Below are 19,144 nucleotides of genomic sequence, written 5' to 3'. Positions count from 1 at the left end.
AAATAAACCACTCTACAGAAAGTAGCGTGACTTCAAAGTAAACAAGTTCAAGACACTTTGTCAGATTTAACCTCCGGTAATTTGGCTGGAGGGATTAAGTCATTAGACCATAAGTGCCCCAGCTCTTCCTAACATAACTTGCGAATACTCTCATGGCTTTTCTGGAACTTTCACATTAAAATAAGCATACCATCTAAATCAACACGTCTTTTGGAAGAGGATGGGGAGGTGAGTCTTACATTTAGGAAACAACTGTTTCCGATTGTGTGTGTACGTAAGCAGAAAATGCATTGCCATTGGGGAGCCTGCAATTCGAATTTCTTTTAAAAATAAGAAACTGCCTCCCTGTCCCCATCCACGAGTAGAAGGTACTGGAGTTTACCAGCCAAGAACGGAATACAAGAAAAGGGGACTAGGAGAGAGGGGCCGATTTGCAAGGCACTTTCTCAAGAAAAACCGATCACGAGCAGAAACAATCGTCCACGTAGGATGTGGAGTGCGGGGAGACCCTTCACTTCTCGGAGACTTGAGCGCCGGTCCCTGAGTGTGGCTGTGGTGGGAGTGTGGGGTTCAGGGGGGTCATCAACACCGAACCAGGAGCCGAGCCACCCGTTCCTACCGCGGTTTGGTGCAGGGACTTAAAACATGAACCTGGAGGACCCTTCAAGTCAATGAATCTCTGGGCACGTCTGGCCCCAGTCTTCCTCGGAAATGGGTCCCAACCAGGGTGGGCACCGATCACTGCGCGCGCCCCGCGCCCATCTGCGCCACCAGCGACCTCAACACAAAAACCTCGATGAGCTCAGAGGGCCAGAGGTGGTGTCCAGAAATGGAGAATCCTACCAGTCGCACCTGGCCCAGAACTTTCCGGCTGGTTGTTTGGTTTGGGGGATACGATTTCCCCGTTCAACTAGGCAGGTGGGAGGGAAGCGGCCGGCGTTTCTCCGTTTCCTCCTCCCTCCCGCGCTCCCTGGCGCGTTTCCACCTGTTGTGGAAAAGTGGAGGTGGAGCGCGAAGGGACCATCGGAACCGGGACCCGCGGCTCTCGAGCGACGACAGACCTGGCGCAGGCGTAGAGCGCGGGGACTGCGCGCTCCGAGCCCGGTGCGCGGAGCTCGGCGCCCGCCGTTGCGGGCTACAGCCGCGCGGGCCGGGGAGGGTATCGCGGGCGCCCCGCGCAAGCCCGCCCACCCGGTTTGCCGCCCCCCGCCCGCGCCCGCGGGACCTCTGCCTGCCCCCGCCGCGCAGTCACCTCTTTCGCTCAGCACAGCGCCATCGCCGCCCCTGTGGCTGCCGCCGCCAGCTCCTAGCTCCGCCATGGTGCTCCGATGACGCGTCCGGGGAGCCGCTCCGCCCTCTTCCTCGGCTTCGCTCCCGCCGGCCCCTGCCTCTGGGGCCCTCTGCCCAGACAGGTGAGCGCGGTCCCGGGAGGGAGGAGGGTGCGAGCGCCCGCGAGCCGGGGCGGCCTCGGTCCTGGCGCGCCCTCTAGCGGACAGGTGCGGCTTGGCAGCCGCTCCGACTGACGCCACTGGGTCTAGGCTGCAAGAGTTTCCGGCAGAGCAGGCTTTTGGGCCCGGAGAAGCTTCTGGACAACGCCGCAGACCGCTGTCCACCCCTGGAGGTCTGGAATAGGGTCAGCGACGCTTGGTGGCTCCAGGGCCTGGGACTGGGGAGGGCAGAAAATCAGCCCAGGTGAGACAAGGACATCGGGAGGCTCTGATCCACTGTGAACTCTGAAGCAGCCAGGTCAGTTTTGAAGTTCATGGTGACAGAGCAAAAAGAGTACGATGCCACGTGTAAAGCCGAAGTACGCAGGCGGGACTCCAAGCTGGTATCCGGTATCTGCTTTTTAGCACGCTGTTTCTGGTGACAAATCTTTTAACCAGGCTCCTGTAACTGATGAGCTCCAGGGCACACGAATTAGTGAAATGTGTGCCCAATGATGTGGCTTTTCTTATTCTCGGTTCCCCATTAGTGACTACTTTGTGACTTCCAGCTTATTCAGGAAGACGAGGTGGTGGGGGGGAGGTAATAGGCAATTTCTTTCCCTCCCACTCCCTCCCTCCCTCCCTCCTCTCCCTCCCTCTCCCCCTCTCCCTCTCTCCTTCTCTCTCTCTCTCTCTCTCCAGAAAGGAAGCTGAAGAGATACCCGTTTCTGCTCCAACAATTAAAGGATCAGCAACAAAATGCTGAGGGAAAAAATTTAGCCTTGCATAAATGGCAACATAAGAAACAAGAGAAATGCACTCACTCCCTCGGGCTGGGTTGGCTGAACATAACCAGCAAGCTCCCGGCAGTTTCAAACCCTCTCAAGGACTCCAGCAGAATCTGCTGAATGCCCAAGAGTGTCTGAGAAGTGTTGGATTTGGGGTGACTATTCATATCATCCTTTCATGAAACACCTGCCATTCTGAGCCCAGGAGCAGGCTGTTTTTATCTGGTTTGCTGGCTCACTGGCTGACTAGGTACAAGTTTTGACTGAGAGACACTTTGCTATTTTAGGGATTTTCCCTTAGTGCCATTTCCAGTGTTTTAAGCAAACTGATCACATTCAAATCACTCGTATTAGACTTCTAATCAATAAAAATAAAGCACCAGATTGGGGTAGGTAGGTTTACACCTCAGCTTGGGCCCAAGCAAAGGTATTTTTTGCTACATTGTCAGAGTTGAAGACACTTCACCGTGAACATCAGAAAGACTCTTAGCTGATTAGAGAGGTGAATTCTGGAAGAACTTGGAAAAGGGAAATGATTGACTGACTACCTACTTAAGCAAACCAACGAGTACTGTCTTTGACTTCCCCCTCAAAAAATTGACTTAGTGGTGTTTAGTTTTGTGTGTGCATGTTTCAGTTTTCGGTGTGTGCTTACCCTTTCTCCCCTTCTTTTGCCAACTTATGTTTTAGTCTGTCGCCAGCTACACAGAACTAAGTGCCGTAGGAGACACACCGATATCCTGCCCTTGAGGTGTGTACAGACTACGCGTTCCAAATTTAATGCGGTGTCTGTAACAGCATGGACATGAAAATGCAGGAATGGGTGACATTTGTTAAATGTCAGGCACTGACTGTCACGTCGTGCCGTGTAGTACTTTGTGTTGCACTTTACTTAGAACGCGGAAGCCATCTGTCCTGCGCTCCGACATCCATCTCGAATCTCGAATCTCCGCCATTCATCACACCTCGTTCCAGAGCGGGACCTCCTAAGGCCATCTGCTGCCTTCCTGCCTCCTTTGAAACCTCATCCTTCCTTCTCCCTACTCCCCAAATGCCTCTCCATTCAGGGACTCCACCCCACCAAACATATCCAGGACTCTTGGATTCTGAAGTTTCTTCCCTCGACTCCCTGTCTTCCCACGTCTTGTCTGTTTTGTTCACTAAAGGTAATAAATGTGTGGACTCTGGTACCATTGTTATCTTATTGTCTTTGTTCAACCAGCTGTAGTCTCTCTTGCCTATCTATAAGTACTTTCCAGGGCTTGAAATCAAACCATCTACTGTTAGTTTTTCATCTGTCATTCTCCTGGATTGTCTGTAACACGCCTCCCTCCGATTTTCCTCTTGGTCTGTTTTTCTAATTACTCTCTCATCAGTCCTTTTTCTCCTTTACTGACTTAAATTTCTCCTCCTTGTCAAACAAAAACCATCCCCAAACCTTCTTCCTCCCCAAATTTTAGGCTACAATGTTTTTATCTTCCACAACTCTCATTTACTATTATCTCCATCCAGGTTGACCCCTGGATCCCAAAAGTGTATAGGCCTCAGGCCTGACTTCTGCCAATAAGTCCTCAATGGTCTCTGCACATTTCCATCATTGATTCATCCTGCCATTAATTCATTGTGTCCCAAACCAGCTCCCCCTGAAACGTGCCTAGTTTTGAATTCTTCTCTTACACAAACTCAACACCTTTCCTTTCATCATCATTGCCCAAATCATGGTTCTCAAATCTTGTCAACTGTTTTAATTTTATCCTCTCAAATCCTATTGCTCTACTAGACCTTCCTTCATATCTTTAAAAAAAAACTTTATTTATTTTTAGAGAGGGGAAGGGAAGGAGAGAGGGAGAGAAACATCAATGTGTGTTTGCCCCTTGAACACCCCCTTACCAGGGACCTGAATTGGCTTGCAACCCAGGCGTGTGCCCTGAGTGGGAATCAAACCAGCGACCCTTTGGTTTGCAGGCTGGTGCTCAATCCACTGAACCACACCAGCCAGGGTCGCTCCTTTATATCTAAAACACCATCTGAACTGCTCTGTGCAATTTCAGTTCCCTCTCATTTACCCAACACAATTTCACCAGGTTTTCTCACACACCACTACACATACACCCCTTGCTCAAAAAACCTTAAGTCCCCATTTCTATTTAATTAAATACGCTCCCTGGCCACCTCCCAATCACAGGGAGCTCTATTCCATTTCCCACTTTCCATCTTTCCAATTCATATTTCCAGCCAAATATGAGTTAAAATGTGTCAAAATGTGTGAGTTAACGTAATATAAAAATGGTTCACTTTCTCCAGAACACTTTGCCAATCCCTGCTTTCTGCCTTTGTTCCCGGTGTTCTGTGCCCTGACTGATTTCCCTGGTTCTGACGGACTCAGCAGTTCTCGCCCTCTAAGGCCCAGGGGGAGGCCTCCCTCCTCGGTGGAGCCTGTTCCACCTGCCCAGGCTCCCAGCAAGCTTGTCCCCTGAACCTCTCCAGGGCCTTCTGGGCGTACCCCTCACCCAGCCTTTAACACAGACTAGGTATGATTTGTAATTATAAATTTGTCTCTTCAATCTGATATAAATTATCGGTGGCAGGAACTTCGTCTTCTCTGTCTCTATAGGGTGCCTATAAAGTCTGAAGCCATCAATTATTTTATTTGTTTACAAATAGTGGATGACACACCATGTTGCCTGCCTTCTGAACTTCATGGGTGTCACGTACATCTGCCCTGCTGCTGCTGCAGTGCCGCACACACAGTAGGTCCACAACAACTCATCGCCAGACCATTTTATGTGATGGTTCAGGTATGAATGAAGCACAAAATGCAATGATAAGGATTTAAAGAAAGAGATTAAGATGTGGTTTTAAAGAAACACTGGATCTTCTTTTCCCAGCAAATTCCAGTTTTTTGTTGCTCTTATAAGACGGTGGCCACCACCCACCCATGTGCGCAACTGTTCCGTGACCAGCCATCTTTCCAGGCTCGGCTCTGGACCTTCGCTTCTCAGGGAAGCTTTTCTCCATTCCCGCTGGCAGTAAGGTGTCCACCATAGTGCTCACTGAATGTATTGTTTCTGCTTTGTCTGGATTCCACCGCTGGCAGTGAACCTGGGGGCCAGGAACTGTGTTTTGTTAGTGCACCATAATACACAGTGCCCAGTACTTAACTGCTTTTGAATGAATGGCAAGTGATAACAGTAGGCAAGAGCTGAGTGCTTACTACCTGTGAAGCATTGCAGTAAGCACCTCTGAGTAGGCTGTTTTCCCCATTCCAGATGAGGAAACAGACTTGGAGAGGTTCATTAAGCTGCCCAAGGTCAAAGGTGACAGTTTTGCTCCAGGCCTCCATGTTTAGACTCTTGCTACCTAAATGGACAATGAAGCCAACCATCTTACCACCACCCCTGTGGGGAAGGCTTTCCATTTCTCTCTCCCGGTGCCACCTGGAAAAGCAGGTGGGGGAGTGTCACCTCAGCTGTGGAGCTTCATGAAGGATCTTTGGGCACCACCTCAGACCAATAAAGACAGTTTCTCTGAGGTGGTGGCATCAATATTTTCAAAAGCATCCGGGCCATTTTAATGTGAAGCTGATGTAGAATCGTCGGCCCAGATTCAAGGCCAAGGCCTTTCAAGTGAAGCCTTTTGTGAAACTTGGGCCCTAATGGAACTGCCTTCTTCTGTGACGCAGACCCAGAGTGCTGCCCGGGAAGCGTTACGAACGATGCAGGGACACAGGGACACCTGGTCACAAGGACAGTACAGGGTGAGGGTCCCCCCGAAAGACTGTCATTCAAGAGTTCATCAGACATGGGTAGCTTGATGCTGCACACAGTCTAAAAGAAGCACTGAACCGTAAGTACTGGGGAGACGAACTGTGGCTTAACGAAGAAGTGACCTCATATTTTGGTATGAGTGAAATGACACGCCATTTAATGTACACTTTGCCCCCTTTGAAATTTCCCCTCAGGACTGGGAAGTCAAAACAAAACAAACAGATGCAGCTATGCTGTTGCCAATATCAAATGGCAAAGTACTGGTGAGACCTTTCTGGATAATCCGACGCCATACAACATAACGTGCCCGGTTTTCACATAGAGAGAAAGATGGCTCCTGTTTCATCAAGCACAGTTACACATGGGGCAGCGCACGGGTCTGGGTTCTTTCTATCTTGCATAATAAAGTATCCTCTATATTCAAGAAACTGTATCTCACTGATCCCTCTAGGAACTCCAGACTTTATCCTATTAATGTGGGCAGGCTTATAAAATATAATACTCAGCTTCAAATGCTTCCCTTAACATGAGAACTACAACTGAGGCGACAGGAAATGCAGTGTTCTCTGGGGGGTGTTCTTGCCGGCCCTCGGAGATGCACAGCCGTCACCCAAGGTCACTCGGGGCCCTGAGGACAATGCGCTGACTTTCTTTTATTTTCTTCTTCCTTTGCCCTCTTTCTTGCCACTCGGTTGCCCTGAGGAAGGACTTGGGTATCAGTTGTTCTTCTATTACTTGGATAGAAGACAGATTCTTTTTAACGTTATAGCTGAATAAACAACTAGAATTTTGACACGGTAATATAGCTAGTTTGTCAAAACAAAATGAGAATTCTTTAGAATTTATCAGAACCGCAGGTGGAGTCCTTTGTCCTTTTCAGAGCAAATGTGACACAGTGGATAGCTTTAGAACAAGCTGACTTTACTCTGACTCGGGCATGTGCAACTGGTACAGTTCAGTAGTAACGAAAAGGACTCGGACCAACGTACTCTAGGCGAGAAACTTAAGTTACAAAATATAGTCAATATTACAATTAACACAGGTAAGTAAGAACCATTGCTCTCAGATTCTGCATATTTAAAAGACAAACTATACAATAATCGAAACTATGCATTTCTACTCAGATTGTCAGGGAGCATCACACACACACAAAGGCCTGAAATGCAGGGGTCACATTTTTGTTTTGTCCCAGTGACGTGCAATTACGTGAAATGTTACATCTGGTTCGTGTGAAACAAACATTTGGCTGAAGCACAGTAGCTGCTGAGTTCAAAATATTTCCATTACAATGTTTAGAGTAAAATAATCCCCAATACCCTACCTAGTATTGGGGATTATTTTGAGAGTCTTTACAAACAGTCCTTATGAATTATAGAAATAGAAGCATCTAGAAGTTTCAGTGTACCTTGTCTATTTTTTTTAACACAAGTAAACAAATACTGGATTAAAGTGCAGCTTCTTTCTCCTCTCCTTTGGATTCTTCTTCCCTTACGATCAGTTCCGGGTTAGCTGTTAGAACCCCCAGGGAAGGCTGGGAACAAACTGAGCGACGGTCAAGTCTGTTTGTCTGTCTGTCTGTCTCGAAAGTCCATGATGGCCTTCCACAGGGTGCAGAGCATCCCTCCCCTGTTGAAGACACAAGAACACGGTGAAGGGGACGCTGCATTCGAAGCACTGCTCTTGAAACAGAAAATGACTGCTGGGGTCAGAACGTGAGGACGCCGAAGTCGTCTTAGTCATTCTGTGTTCTTTTGGTGTACCCCTCCTCATCACCCCTCCTGCCTTGCCTTCCCACTCCCACAATCTACCAGGTCCCGAAGCAAAAAAAGATTTTCAGCACTTCTGAAATGTCTTTATAGAAGCCAGCGTGAAAAAGTTATGTATATGCTTGGCCTGGTGGAAAAAAATTATTATAGGAAACTGTATCATGTTATACCAGGTATTCTGATGATGAATTAGTACCCCAACCTAATTCCAAGTATGGCACAATTTGTTTGAAATTAGGACATTTATTTAAGGCAGCTTTAGAATAACTTCATGGTCTTAGTCTGATATAATGCCAAAAGTATTATTCCAGTTGATTTGCATTGACTAATATGGGAATATTGGTTATTAGAGTTCTCAATAATAGTTTGCTCCAACTGACTCGGTTTACTCAGAGCAGCTGAGAACCAGAGGGGTTGGCCAGGACTGCTGAGCCGGTTACGGCTGCTCAGGGGCCCAGCCAGGCAGGGACCCAAACTTCTATTTTTTAAAAAGATATTTATTTTCAGAGAGGGGAGGGAGAGTGGGAGAGAAACACCAGTATGCAGGAGAAACATCAATCGGTAGCCTCTCGCAGACCCCAGCTGGGGACCTGGCCTGCAACCCAGGCATGTGCCCTGTCCAGGCCGGCCTCAGTGCACTGAGCACCCAGCCAAGGAGCCTGGACTGCTGGATCTCAGCCCAGTGCTCCTGCCTTCGTGACAACTGAACAGAAACAAAAGTGGTACCTTAGCCTCAGGCATTTCAAGTCATCCCGTGTAACATAGTAGAGAACATCCATTAGTGAGTAATCCTCAGCCAAAAACTGTGGAGAAAGTAAAATATGCATACAAGTTAGAAGTTTTATATACCTTTAATAGCAAACTCCATCCACAATGTAAACATTGACAATAATTAAAAATGAATCTAAACCTATTAAAAACATAATTTTCTCTAGTTACTAGGGAACTAGGTCCCCCCTACTAAAAAAATAATTTCTAAGAGATACACCCATGACTTCCAAACGCATAGGGAGTCTGAGCAACACAGAGTTTCCAAATGGTCCTCTAGTGAGCAGGCAGGACTCGCTCGCAACCGCATCTGCCACACTTAACGTGATGTTCGTCTTCACAAGGTTTGGTGCTCTCTGGCTTTCTCAAGCAGATAAGAAGTGTTCCTGACACTTAATTTCTGAACTTATTTTTCATACCTCATAAAAAGGACTTTCTTTTTTTTTTCTTTAACTTTTGTTCAAGCACAGTTTTCTTTCTTGTATTCCCAGCCCTGCCCCCACCAGTGCTCCCCACCCCCCTCCCACCTCCACCCCCCCGTCTTAGTTCATGTGTCCTTCATACTTCATAAAAAGGGCTTTCAAATAATTATTAGAAAATCAGAGTCCTGAATCTAAACTGAAGCTTTTAATTTTAATTCCAAAAAAGGGGCAATGATTAAAGGATTATGAGTTACTCCTTAATTGTGATTGGAGTCTCAGTTCAAGAGATATTTTGGAGAATTTGATCACATGCATTATTTTCCATAGGCAAGACTGTTTAAATGTAGTAGTAGTCACTTGTTACATACAGATTTCTAAGGAGACCCTACATATCAGTGGCCCAATAAATAATCAAGTCAAAAGAAAAGACATCTTTATTCTTACTTGTAAATTTTAAATGTAAAACTGAAATTTATAATTTTATATTTACGAAGTTATTTTTAAATTTGAATGTGAAACTGAAATCCGTGTAATGCTGTATTGAGGACCTTTCTATAACAAAAAATAACCTCTAACTGTGTATACACGTGTGCACCTATGTGTAATCTTAAACGTAAACACATGCTATGCATGCTGATTACAAAAGTCTGTAAGGCACAGAGAGGACTTAGGGTATTATAGACACAGTACGGTTTGTATACAAAGTGTTCTTGCTGTAAGTTCACTAACTGGACCTATTTTAAAGAGCCAGTGGAGTCTAACAATCTCGCAAGAGAACTTAAAAGTTAACAAACTTTTAAAGAATCAGAAACAGAAAACCATTTGCGTTTAGTGCTGTCTTGCTTTTTCTACTCTTACTTTCAATTCGAAAACATAAAAATGCCCAGCAGTCCTGGGCCACAAAGATGGCTGTCTGCACCGTCTGCACCATCTGCACCGCGATGTTGGAAAGGTCTCCCTTCCTTGTCTGCCCACCCAGAACAGACCTTCAGGTGGCCTGGTTTATTCCTGCACCTTCCTTGAGGCTTCAGCTCATCCACCACCTCCTCCAGGGACCCTCCCCAACCTGTCCCTCCCTCTGTCTCCTAACACCTGAGGAACTTGCCTTCACAGAATTTGGAAGGGCATACACTTTTACCTGGGAAATTACCTGATGGTCGTCTGCCTACCCTAGTCTGTGAAAGTGGGCACTCACCACCGGGAAGTGAAAGAACTCGTGCCCCCAGGCTGTTGTCTTTACCTGACTGACAGTGTCTTCATCAGCTCCGCTGTCTCTGAGCCAGTCGGTAAGTTCAGAATCTTTGGTACTTGTGCCAGGAGATGAGTGACGCTCAGGCAATCCAGGAACACCTAGAAGAGAAATGGGGGGAGGGGAGGCAGTTCTTAGCTTCACCTACGAGAGGTCCTCTGAGACCCCCCCCAGTCAATAGACATTTATTAATGCTTTAAAAGATTTTGCTCCAAAAATTAATAGAAACAATTAAGATGGTCAGTATGAACTATAAATAAAATGCTTAAAGACGGCTTAATCTGCTAGTAAATGGAAAGTCAGAAGCAGTAATGTAATGATACTTCCACCTTTTACTTTCATTTTAATTTTATAGTTTCTTAGAATAAACTTGGTGTAGTAAAATTATACTGTGTTTTTCATACAACAAAGACCAGTGTAATTAGCAGAGAACCAGATAATTATAATAATCTCTTTCTACTATTTGCCATAATATGAAAAGAAACCTAGAATACACACAATACAAATGCAAGAGTGACAAACAGTATAATTTTATTCCAGTAATCTCATTTGTGAAATCTTTACAAAGAAATAAAGACATAAAAGTGGAGAGCCCTATTTACCTCGATAATATTTAATCTTAGGAAAAGATGACTATGAAGCATCTTATTTTTACTGCCCTTATAAAAATGATGGTTTGCTACATTAAAAGTTGGGTATTTTAAAAGACAAAAAAGAAATATATATATATAAACAGGAAAAAAAACAAACAGAAAAAAGAGTTGGATATTTTTAAAAAGCAATTTGTTTGTGTATACTTGTGGTACAAGTACCAGATGCCAATCGAGCCATGAAACCAAACTGCCTGTTGGCTTTCTCAGCTTTCTGTAGCAGCCTGGTTGAACAGTTTTAAAGTCTTCTGCTTATTCACCTATTGGTTGGGACTTAAGCTTCAGGTGTTTAATTTCTTGGTCTTTTTCTTCAATAGCATGACGAAGGAGTGCTTGTAATTCTTTCTCTTTCTGAATCAATGCTTCCAGTAACCTGCAGAAGAAAAGTGTATCGGTTGACAAGATACTAAAGGTGGAGCGGCAGGAGTAACCTTCTAGACCTGGGCTTCTCAAAGGACACTGAGTCCGGGCATCCTGGGGTTTCAGTGAAGTTCAGGTTCCAAGCCAGCAGGTCTGCAGTGAGTTCTGAGTTATCTTGGTTCGGCCTTGTACTGCCTACCTAACTCTGACAAATTACTTTTACACACTGTCTCGGCTTTAGTTTTCTCATCTGAAAAAAAGGTAAAAGGAAAACTTCCTGAAAGAATTACTGTGAGCTTTAAATGGGACAAAGTAGCTGACCTGCCGGCCTTTAGTAAGAGCTACTCTGTTCCTAGATGCAGCCTCAGGCCCTGGAAAAGAGCCCCCTGCAGGGCTCAGGAGCTCCTTCCCGGACCCCAGCTCCGGCCCCGCCCCTACAGGACACAGAGGCGGGTGGCTCTCCGGCAGGAGAGAGGGTCCCTGTGGCGCAGGCGGCAGAGGCAAGACAAAAGGAAAGCTGGAGAGGCCGCCAGAGCGGGTCTGAGGAAGACAGGTCGTTTAAATTAGACAACTACGGTAAGCAGTGCACGATTAGGCGGATTAAAGGACTGAACGCAAGAGGGAAGCCGAGGATTAAGGGAGATTTTCGTCTATTCCTATAGGAATGATATTCAGATAAATGGATAGCAAGCTCAGTATGAATTTTAACTTGGCAGCTATTTGGTCTAGTACATATTTTTGTCTTCCTTGCTAATCTACATGTACAGAATAGTAATGGCATAGTTTTATTGTTTTCTCAAAGAACACTGTGGAACTTTCCAGAATTTAACTTATGCAAATCTAGACTGTATTAAATTCTTTTTATCTTTAAAAGCCAGAAACTAACATTGGAAGCAAAATACTGACAGGTTATCTTATTTGTCCCAAGTCCATCTCTCAAAAATATTTATTTTAAGGACGTATCCATTCTATTAGTTTTATTTTTACTTTGTCTTCAGTACTACTAGGAATATCCTTAGAAACCCAAGGCACTTGCCTGCCTCCCTATTCCAGAAGTTTGGCAAGGATCTGCCCTGAGGTCAATTTTTTAACTTGGGTGGGGGTGAATAATTCCGGATAGAAAATCAGGTAACTATTCAGCTCCTTCTGAATAAGGTTTTAACTAACTGCATTATTGTCCTAGCTTCTTGTGTGAGGTGAATTACCTTAAACATTTTGTGTAAGCATACACTTAAATGTAAGTAAAACATACATTCTAAAGCCATTTTTTTATTTTCTCATTTAGTATTATTATTGATGACCTAATAATCATGAGCTGGATAAACCTGATTACTTTCTTTGGTAATTATTCTAAATCAGTGATTTTCTTTTTTCTTTTTTAAGATTTTATTTATTTATCTTTACAGGGGAAGGGAAGGAGAGAGGGAGAGAAACATCAATGTATGGTTGCCTTTCGTGCGTCCCCTGCTGGGAGTTGGCCTGCAGGGAACTGGCCTGCAACCCAGGCATGTGCCCTGACTGGGAATCGAACCACGATCCTCTGATTCGCAGGCCAGTGCTCAATCCACTGAGCTATACCAGCCAGGGCTAAATCAGCGATTTTCAACTGGTGAACTGCAAGAATTTTTAAAACATGCAATTCCTGACTATTTAGTCAGGGGCACTGACCAATTCCCTTAGACTGACAAATTAAAAAATGACAACAGGCAACACAATAGCTGTCTGGTGAGAATGAATTGAAATTATACCTATTACTTTTGTCAGATCGGCAAAAAAAATTTTTTTGGTGTGCCACAGAATTTTGGTAATTACTTTACATGTGCCATGAAATGAAAAAGGTTGAAAATCACTGTCCTAAATATAAGCTTAACATTTCCAATATGAGGCTAGAACCTTTCCTAAAAACACACTAACTCTTTTTCTAAGTTTACCTTGCAAAAAGTGTACTTCAATATATCAAGTATTATTCACCGAAAATTAGAAAGATCAGTGCAGACACAGCCAGTCCCTTATTCCCACTGCTTAGCCCGTGTGCTAAAGCAGCTGCCCTTTCTCTAAATCGTGTGTGAAATGAGTGTCGCGCCTCGTCCCACTTTCTGGGACTAATGGAGAAGCTGTGGGAGGTCCTCCTGGAGAAAGGAAAAGGAGGCTGGTAATTCGTGAAATTTAGATTTCATAGACTTAGGCAAAATGCACAAACCTGTGAGCTTTTGTGAAAAATGCAACTGTGTGCTATTGTAATAAAAAATGTGGCCAATCCTAGTCTGTTCAACAGAGACAGGAAGGTGAGGGAAGCAGGTGCTCAGCTGGCTGACACCCTCAGAAAACGGTGCGAGGACTCGAAAGCGGCCGCTGGGAGCAGCCCTTGGGGACTGCAGGTGGGGCAAGCATGGAGGACAGAGGGCGGGCACAGGGTGGTGAGACAGTAACTCAGATGGGCTAAGGAGAGAAGGAAAAGGCCGTATTTAATTTAGGAGAGGTGGGTTCTGTTGACACAAGCCAGGGTGTGTAGACACAGAGGGTTTTAGGGCCAGAGAAGCAAACATACCCGCTCATGGGTAAATAAAGTGCATTTAGTGTCTGTATAATTCTGACGGGAAGCCATGGGCAAAGTGGGGTGGGGTGAATCAAAACAGTAAGGAGTGAACTTTCACCTCCAGAGACCAGAGAGGGTATAAAAACCAACTCCACTCAGGGTCGGACGACAGAGAGTCCACTCAAGGGAAGTGACTGAAGCTAAGGCCTACTGTAATGGATGGAGGGTCGTAACTGGACTGCTACTCAAGAAGAGAGGAAATGAGGGACACCAAGATTTAGATGGACATCTCAAAGGAGAAAAGACTCAAATTCCTTTCTGCTGAGCAGCAGAGATGGCAAGTTAAGAGCTGGCTTTCAAAGGGCAAGACTGGGATCTGGAAGTCAGAAAGTCGCTTTCCCTCTACTTGGAAAGACGTGTGTGTGCAAACCACGGGAGATGCGTATGGCGACACTGACCCATGCAACCAAAATTCATATTCTTCAGTACAGGATGAGCTTTGCACTACTTAAATGAAGCTTTGCATTCAAATTTAATCTTAGATACCTCAACTTATGACTAGAAGTAAATATTTTACCTCCCTGGTGAACAATTAGAATTTCCAACTAAGGTTTCTAAATATTTGAACAACTTTTATGGATTTACTCCAAAAAAATAAAGTTTTCACTGCAAACCCAGAGTCATAAAGTCAGTTGCCCACATGTCAACTGTAGCACAGGAAGCTGTAAATCACGCAGATTCAGACCTTGAACTGTGCCAACGTCTGTGAAGAACAGGAAATATTTACTCTTCACTTAATAACCTGACTGTGTAAGTTGGTACATTACCTCGCTCTCATAGAAAAATTAAACTCCAGATATGATACAGTGTATTAAAAATAAAACTGAATCATAAATGGTCACTAGCTCATCGTTTGAAGGTTCTAAAATGTGAACCATAGTTTTATCTCCTCAAGAACACAGAGCTTCCTCCCCTGAAAGAACCTGATATTCCCAATCACAGGCTTCGAGAATGCAGGCTCTTGTTCTGTCCCACGGCACACACAGCTCTGAGTCTGTGTCTAAGGGGTTACAATGAAGCGGCTCCGGCGCACAGCCTCGGTGCACTTGGACGGAAAGCAGCGATCAAGCAAAAGGTGCTGAGGTGTGAAACGTAGAAACAGACAATGTATTTGACTGAAGAAACTAACATAAATGTCTCTGTCTCTCTCTTTTTTTTACGAAGACTTTAAATGGGGTAAATGTATTTTGTATTTTCTATAGACCAAACTTGAAAAGAGACCCAAAACATAGGCACTTATAAGACAGTCAGAAAAAAGAAACCTACCCATGTCAGAATAGGACTTACCTGTTTGTTTCTATTTTCATTCTTCCAAGCTGTACATTCAGTGATCGGTGAGCACTCTGGGAATTGTGGGAAACAGTGGAACTGAGCGTGCTCACTCCCGAGGTAGCCACAGCATCTTCAATGATGGCACGAGGACTTCGGACGATTCGATTCAAAGGCTGTTCCTCATGGTCATCTTCTGCATCCAAGTCTTCCTGGTCTGCGGTATCGCTCTCAGATGCAAGGCCGAAATGCGGCCTCAGTTCTGCCAAGCATAACATCAACAACGGTGTTAATGAAACACGACTGGGTGCCTTAATTAAGTCACGAATGTCATCTACCCTGCTGTCGATAAGATTCGTATTCCAAACTGCTTTTCCAAAAGTGGGGATGATTTCTGTGCATTAATTCAGTTTGTTCTGCCAGTGAATGTGCAAAATTCAGTAGGTATATAAACTTAATGATCTAATTCAAACAGAAGAAATGTTCCCCCTGGACATAAGATAAATGCTAGAGTCAGAAATGCAATTACCATATTTTTTGGACTATAAGGCCCCCTCACGCCCATTTGGGAGAAATAATGGCTGTTAATGCTGCTGTTGAGTTGTGTACATTTACATTGGTGAAATATTATGTTATTTATGTTATTGAATATTTTACCACACTTTTTGCTTCAAAATTTTTTTTCCTATTTTCCTCCTCTAAAACCTAGGTGCACCTTATGGTCCAAAAATACAGTATATAAAAACTTGTTAAGGATATAAAAGTTTGTTTATTCAGGCATACGTAATTTTTTTAGATTATATAATACCTGGCAATTATTAACTCCGAAATGAGGAAACAGATACAGAGATTCTCTAAACAAAAGTAAGTACACGGAATGCTTTTTGCCTCTAACAGTGAAAATGTAAGAGGAGGGGAGGAGCCACTGAAATGGCGCATGGGCTTCCGTTCACTTTAGTGAGACTGTTTTTGACTAGCAGGCTGGGTTTTGGTGTGTGTCCTACCTGTTGACTAACCATCATTATTTAAAATGCAAAAGTTACAACTCCTCAACTTAAACATACTACTATGACATGAGTTCACTTCATGGCACTTCAGAACTTGGATGCTATCTATCTCCCCATAGAAAGAAATGATAAATCGTGATTAGGTTGTCACATGTTCCAGAAAATAAATGACATTCATAATTTAAATGAAATTAGAAAAGCAGCAACACGGGATCTTGACTCCCTATGGCACAGGTCCTCCCAAGGGCACAGGACCTTGTACTGGATCGCAGACCCACGGAGAATCTACGGAAGCCATGGACATTCTCCCCGGAGAAAAGCACATTCGTACACACTCTGCCTAGATCCCCTGAGGGCTCAGACACCCTGCGGCCTGTCCTGAGAGCCCAGGCACCACAGATGAAGAACCCGTGGTGCAGGGCAGGGCTCCAGAGGGAGCCACTCTGGCAAGGCAACGGAAGGCCCAGTCGTTGCCCAGCCCTCTAAGAAACTCTTTCCCTACCTTACTGTGCACAGCGCCTTTCTCTAGGTGTCTGGCTGCTGCTTCTCTGCTTCAGAGCCTTTCTGCCTACTACCTGTCTTTAAAGGCTGGAACCTGAAATTCTACCCTTCACTTTGTTATGTTTCCAGTTACTCTTATGGGTGACCTCATTAAAATCTATGAAGGTTAAATACTTGTAATGTGAGAATAACTAACTATATTTCTAGCCCAGGTCCTATTACATCCAATACCTCCTTGACAGTCCTGTTGGGCAGGCACTTCAAATTCAACAACCAAAAGAGGAAGTCGTCTTTTTTCATAAGAACATGTAGGAGTGCCCTTCTTAGGGCCAAGCTTATGTGCCAACTCTGACTCCCTTTATCTCTTTTTATTAAAAAAAAATTTGGGGGGATGGGTAAAAAGTGCATGACATAAAATCGATCATTTTCACTATTTCTGTGTGAACAAATTCCAGTGTTAGGTATCTGCATACTGTTGTTCAGCCAATCTCCAGAACTTTTTTATCTTATAAAACTGAAACTCTATACTCATTCAATAACTCCCTTCCCCTCCCCTCTCTGTCCTTGTCAACCACCATTCTACTTTGTTTCTATAAATATGGCTACTATAGATTCCTCGTATAAGTAGAATCAGACAGTATTTGTCCTTTTGAGATAGGCTTATTTCACTCAGCATAATGTCCTTAAGGTTCACCATGTCGTAGTGTGTGTCAGGATTTCCTTCCTTTCACGGCTGAGTAATATTCCACTGTATGGATGTACCACATCTTCTTTATCCATTCACCTGTCAATGGACACTTACATTGCTCCTAGCTCTTGGCTACTGTGAATAATGCTGCTATGAACTTGGGTGTACACAGAACACTTTGACATCCTGTTTTCAATTCTTTTGGCTATATACTCTGAACAGTAATTGCTGGACCATATGGTAAGTCTGCTTCCAAGTTTTTGAGGAGCCACTACAGGTTTCCATAGTGCCCCACCATCTGATAATCCCACTCACAGTGCATAAGGGTTTCAATTTCCCCACATCCCTGCCTTTCACCATTTAACGTTAACCAAGCTCCACCTCTACTCTGCCTTCTTAATTATTGAATTTTCTCTTTCCAAAATTTCATTTTAGTAAATCTACAGTAGGAGTGACTGAAAACCAGGTGTTTTACTTTGGAAACCCAGCATCTAGTATGGGGGCTAAGACAAATTAGTCTCTCAGAAAATGTTGGCAGAATGGAATAGTTATTCTATTAGGATTATTTGTATTTAGAAGGGAACAAAGGAATAAAAAATTTTACTTAACTTCTTAAAAGATGTTTTTATGTATTTTTAGAGAGAGGGGAAGGGTCAGGAGAAAGAGAGGGAGGGAAACATCAATGTGTAGTCACCTCTTGTGCACCCCCTACTGGGCACCTGGCCCACAACCCAGGCATGTGCCCTGACTGGGAATCGAACTGGCAACCCTTTGCTTTGCAGTCTGGCATTCAATTCACTGAGCCACACCAGCCAGGGCTAAAAAATTATTTTACTTTAAAAATAATTTTACGAAGTACAACTCTAGGTTAAATTAGAACATAAGATTAGACCTTTAAATTTTTTTTAAATGATTCTTAAATTCCTTTTATGGTCTCTAATCTGAAATTTTTTAAACAATTAAAAAAGTTTTATTGTCCCGTTGGCTATAATGTTTTGAGAGAAAAAAATATGATATTTAGTATTATATTAAATATCCCCTAATATACACCTAACTCTGCACACCTTAATTATCATAAATTATCATTTTATGTATGACTAAAAAATTCTCTCAATTTGAAGAAAGTAGAAGATTGTAAGCTCATGTAATACTCTGTTATCCTGGTCTTTCATGGCGACTCCCTGGGGACACACCATCAAACAGCACAACTTCACTGTAAAACAGCCAAATGAGATAGAGTATCTGGTCCTTGTCCCCAGACATAATAGTCCAAAGGAAAACTAGGGTGGATATACAAAAGAGCCCCATGAGCCTGTACAAAAGTAACATGAAAATATAAGTATAAATTAATACAGCCAAAGTATCTTAGATGGTCTCAAGTGTACACCTAACTATATAATTCACATGTGCATGGATTAAGGGTGCTAAGGGGTCAATAAGGCACATCTGCAATAATTAAAGCACGTGGTGATTTACTCACTGATGGATTTGCTGAGGAAGAAGGGCCTACACAGGGTCTGGAGGGGAGGAAAGCCTTGGCTTGGTGGAGAAAGAGAAGAGGCCTTTGAGAGAAGAAGCTCAGATGGTAGCCCAGAGGCCTCTGAGAAGAATGGAAAGCAGCATGGACTGTCGGGAGAGAGCCAAGTGTCGGGAGAAAGGCAGGGACTCAGGGGGGCCTACAATGCATGGACAGTGATCACACCCATGTGTGGGAAACTAGAGCCGGTGCATGTTTTCAGAACAGCAAGACGGGATTAAACAACAATACTGTCCCCACCTCCCTCCCCACTTCCAACCCAACTGGTTATTTCCCCCAGGAAAATAACTAGACCAACCTGCTTTTACACAGGGTATTTCTGATGCCAAATGAAATCGCAACACTTGTC

The 19,144-nt window shown here is 44.1% G+C and overlaps 2 protein-coding genes across 3 annotated transcripts in view; both read right to left on the bottom strand.

The window, feature by feature from the left end:
• MAP7 (microtubule associated protein 7) overlaps positions 1 to 1,333 on the bottom strand; it is a 158,895-nt gene extending 157,562 nt beyond the window's left edge. The window contains exon 1 of the mRNA XM_037045675.1: positions 1,253 to 1,333. Coding sequence (XP_036901570.1) covers positions 1,253 to 1,319 — 67 coding nt within the window. The 5' untranslated portion in view covers positions 1,320 to 1,333. The remainder of the gene's footprint in view (positions 1 to 1,252) is intronic.
• Positions 1,334 to 6,656: 5,323 nt separating this feature from the next.
• Positions 6,657 to 19,144, bottom strand: part of MAP3K5 (mitogen-activated protein kinase kinase kinase 5) — a 180,090-nt gene continuing 167,602 nt past the window's right edge. For both annotated transcript variants that reach the window (XM_037045671.1, XM_037045670.1), the window contains 5 exons: positions 15,081 to 15,324; positions 11,098 to 11,210; positions 10,179 to 10,288; positions 8,475 to 8,551; positions 6,657 to 7,608 (listed from right to left, as the gene is read on the bottom strand). In XM_037045671.1, the coding sequence (XP_036901566.1) occupies positions 7,536 to 7,608; positions 8,475 to 8,551; positions 10,179 to 10,288; positions 11,098 to 11,210; positions 15,081 to 15,324 (617 nt within the window). In that variant the 3' untranslated portion in view covers positions 6,657 to 7,535. The remainder of the gene's footprint in view (positions 7,609 to 8,474; positions 8,552 to 10,178; positions 10,289 to 11,097; positions 11,211 to 15,080; positions 15,325 to 19,144) is intronic.

The sequence above is a fragment of the Sturnira hondurensis genome, unplaced genomic scaffold, assembly GCF_014824575.4.
Source record: "Sturnira hondurensis isolate 20B ecotype Veracruz unplaced genomic scaffold, ASM1482457v3 Scaffold0004474, whole genome shotgun sequence".
Lineage (NCBI taxonomy): Eukaryota > Metazoa > Chordata > Mammalia > Chiroptera > Phyllostomidae > Sturnira > Sturnira hondurensis.
This window is presented reverse-complemented; position numbering and strand designations above follow the sequence as displayed.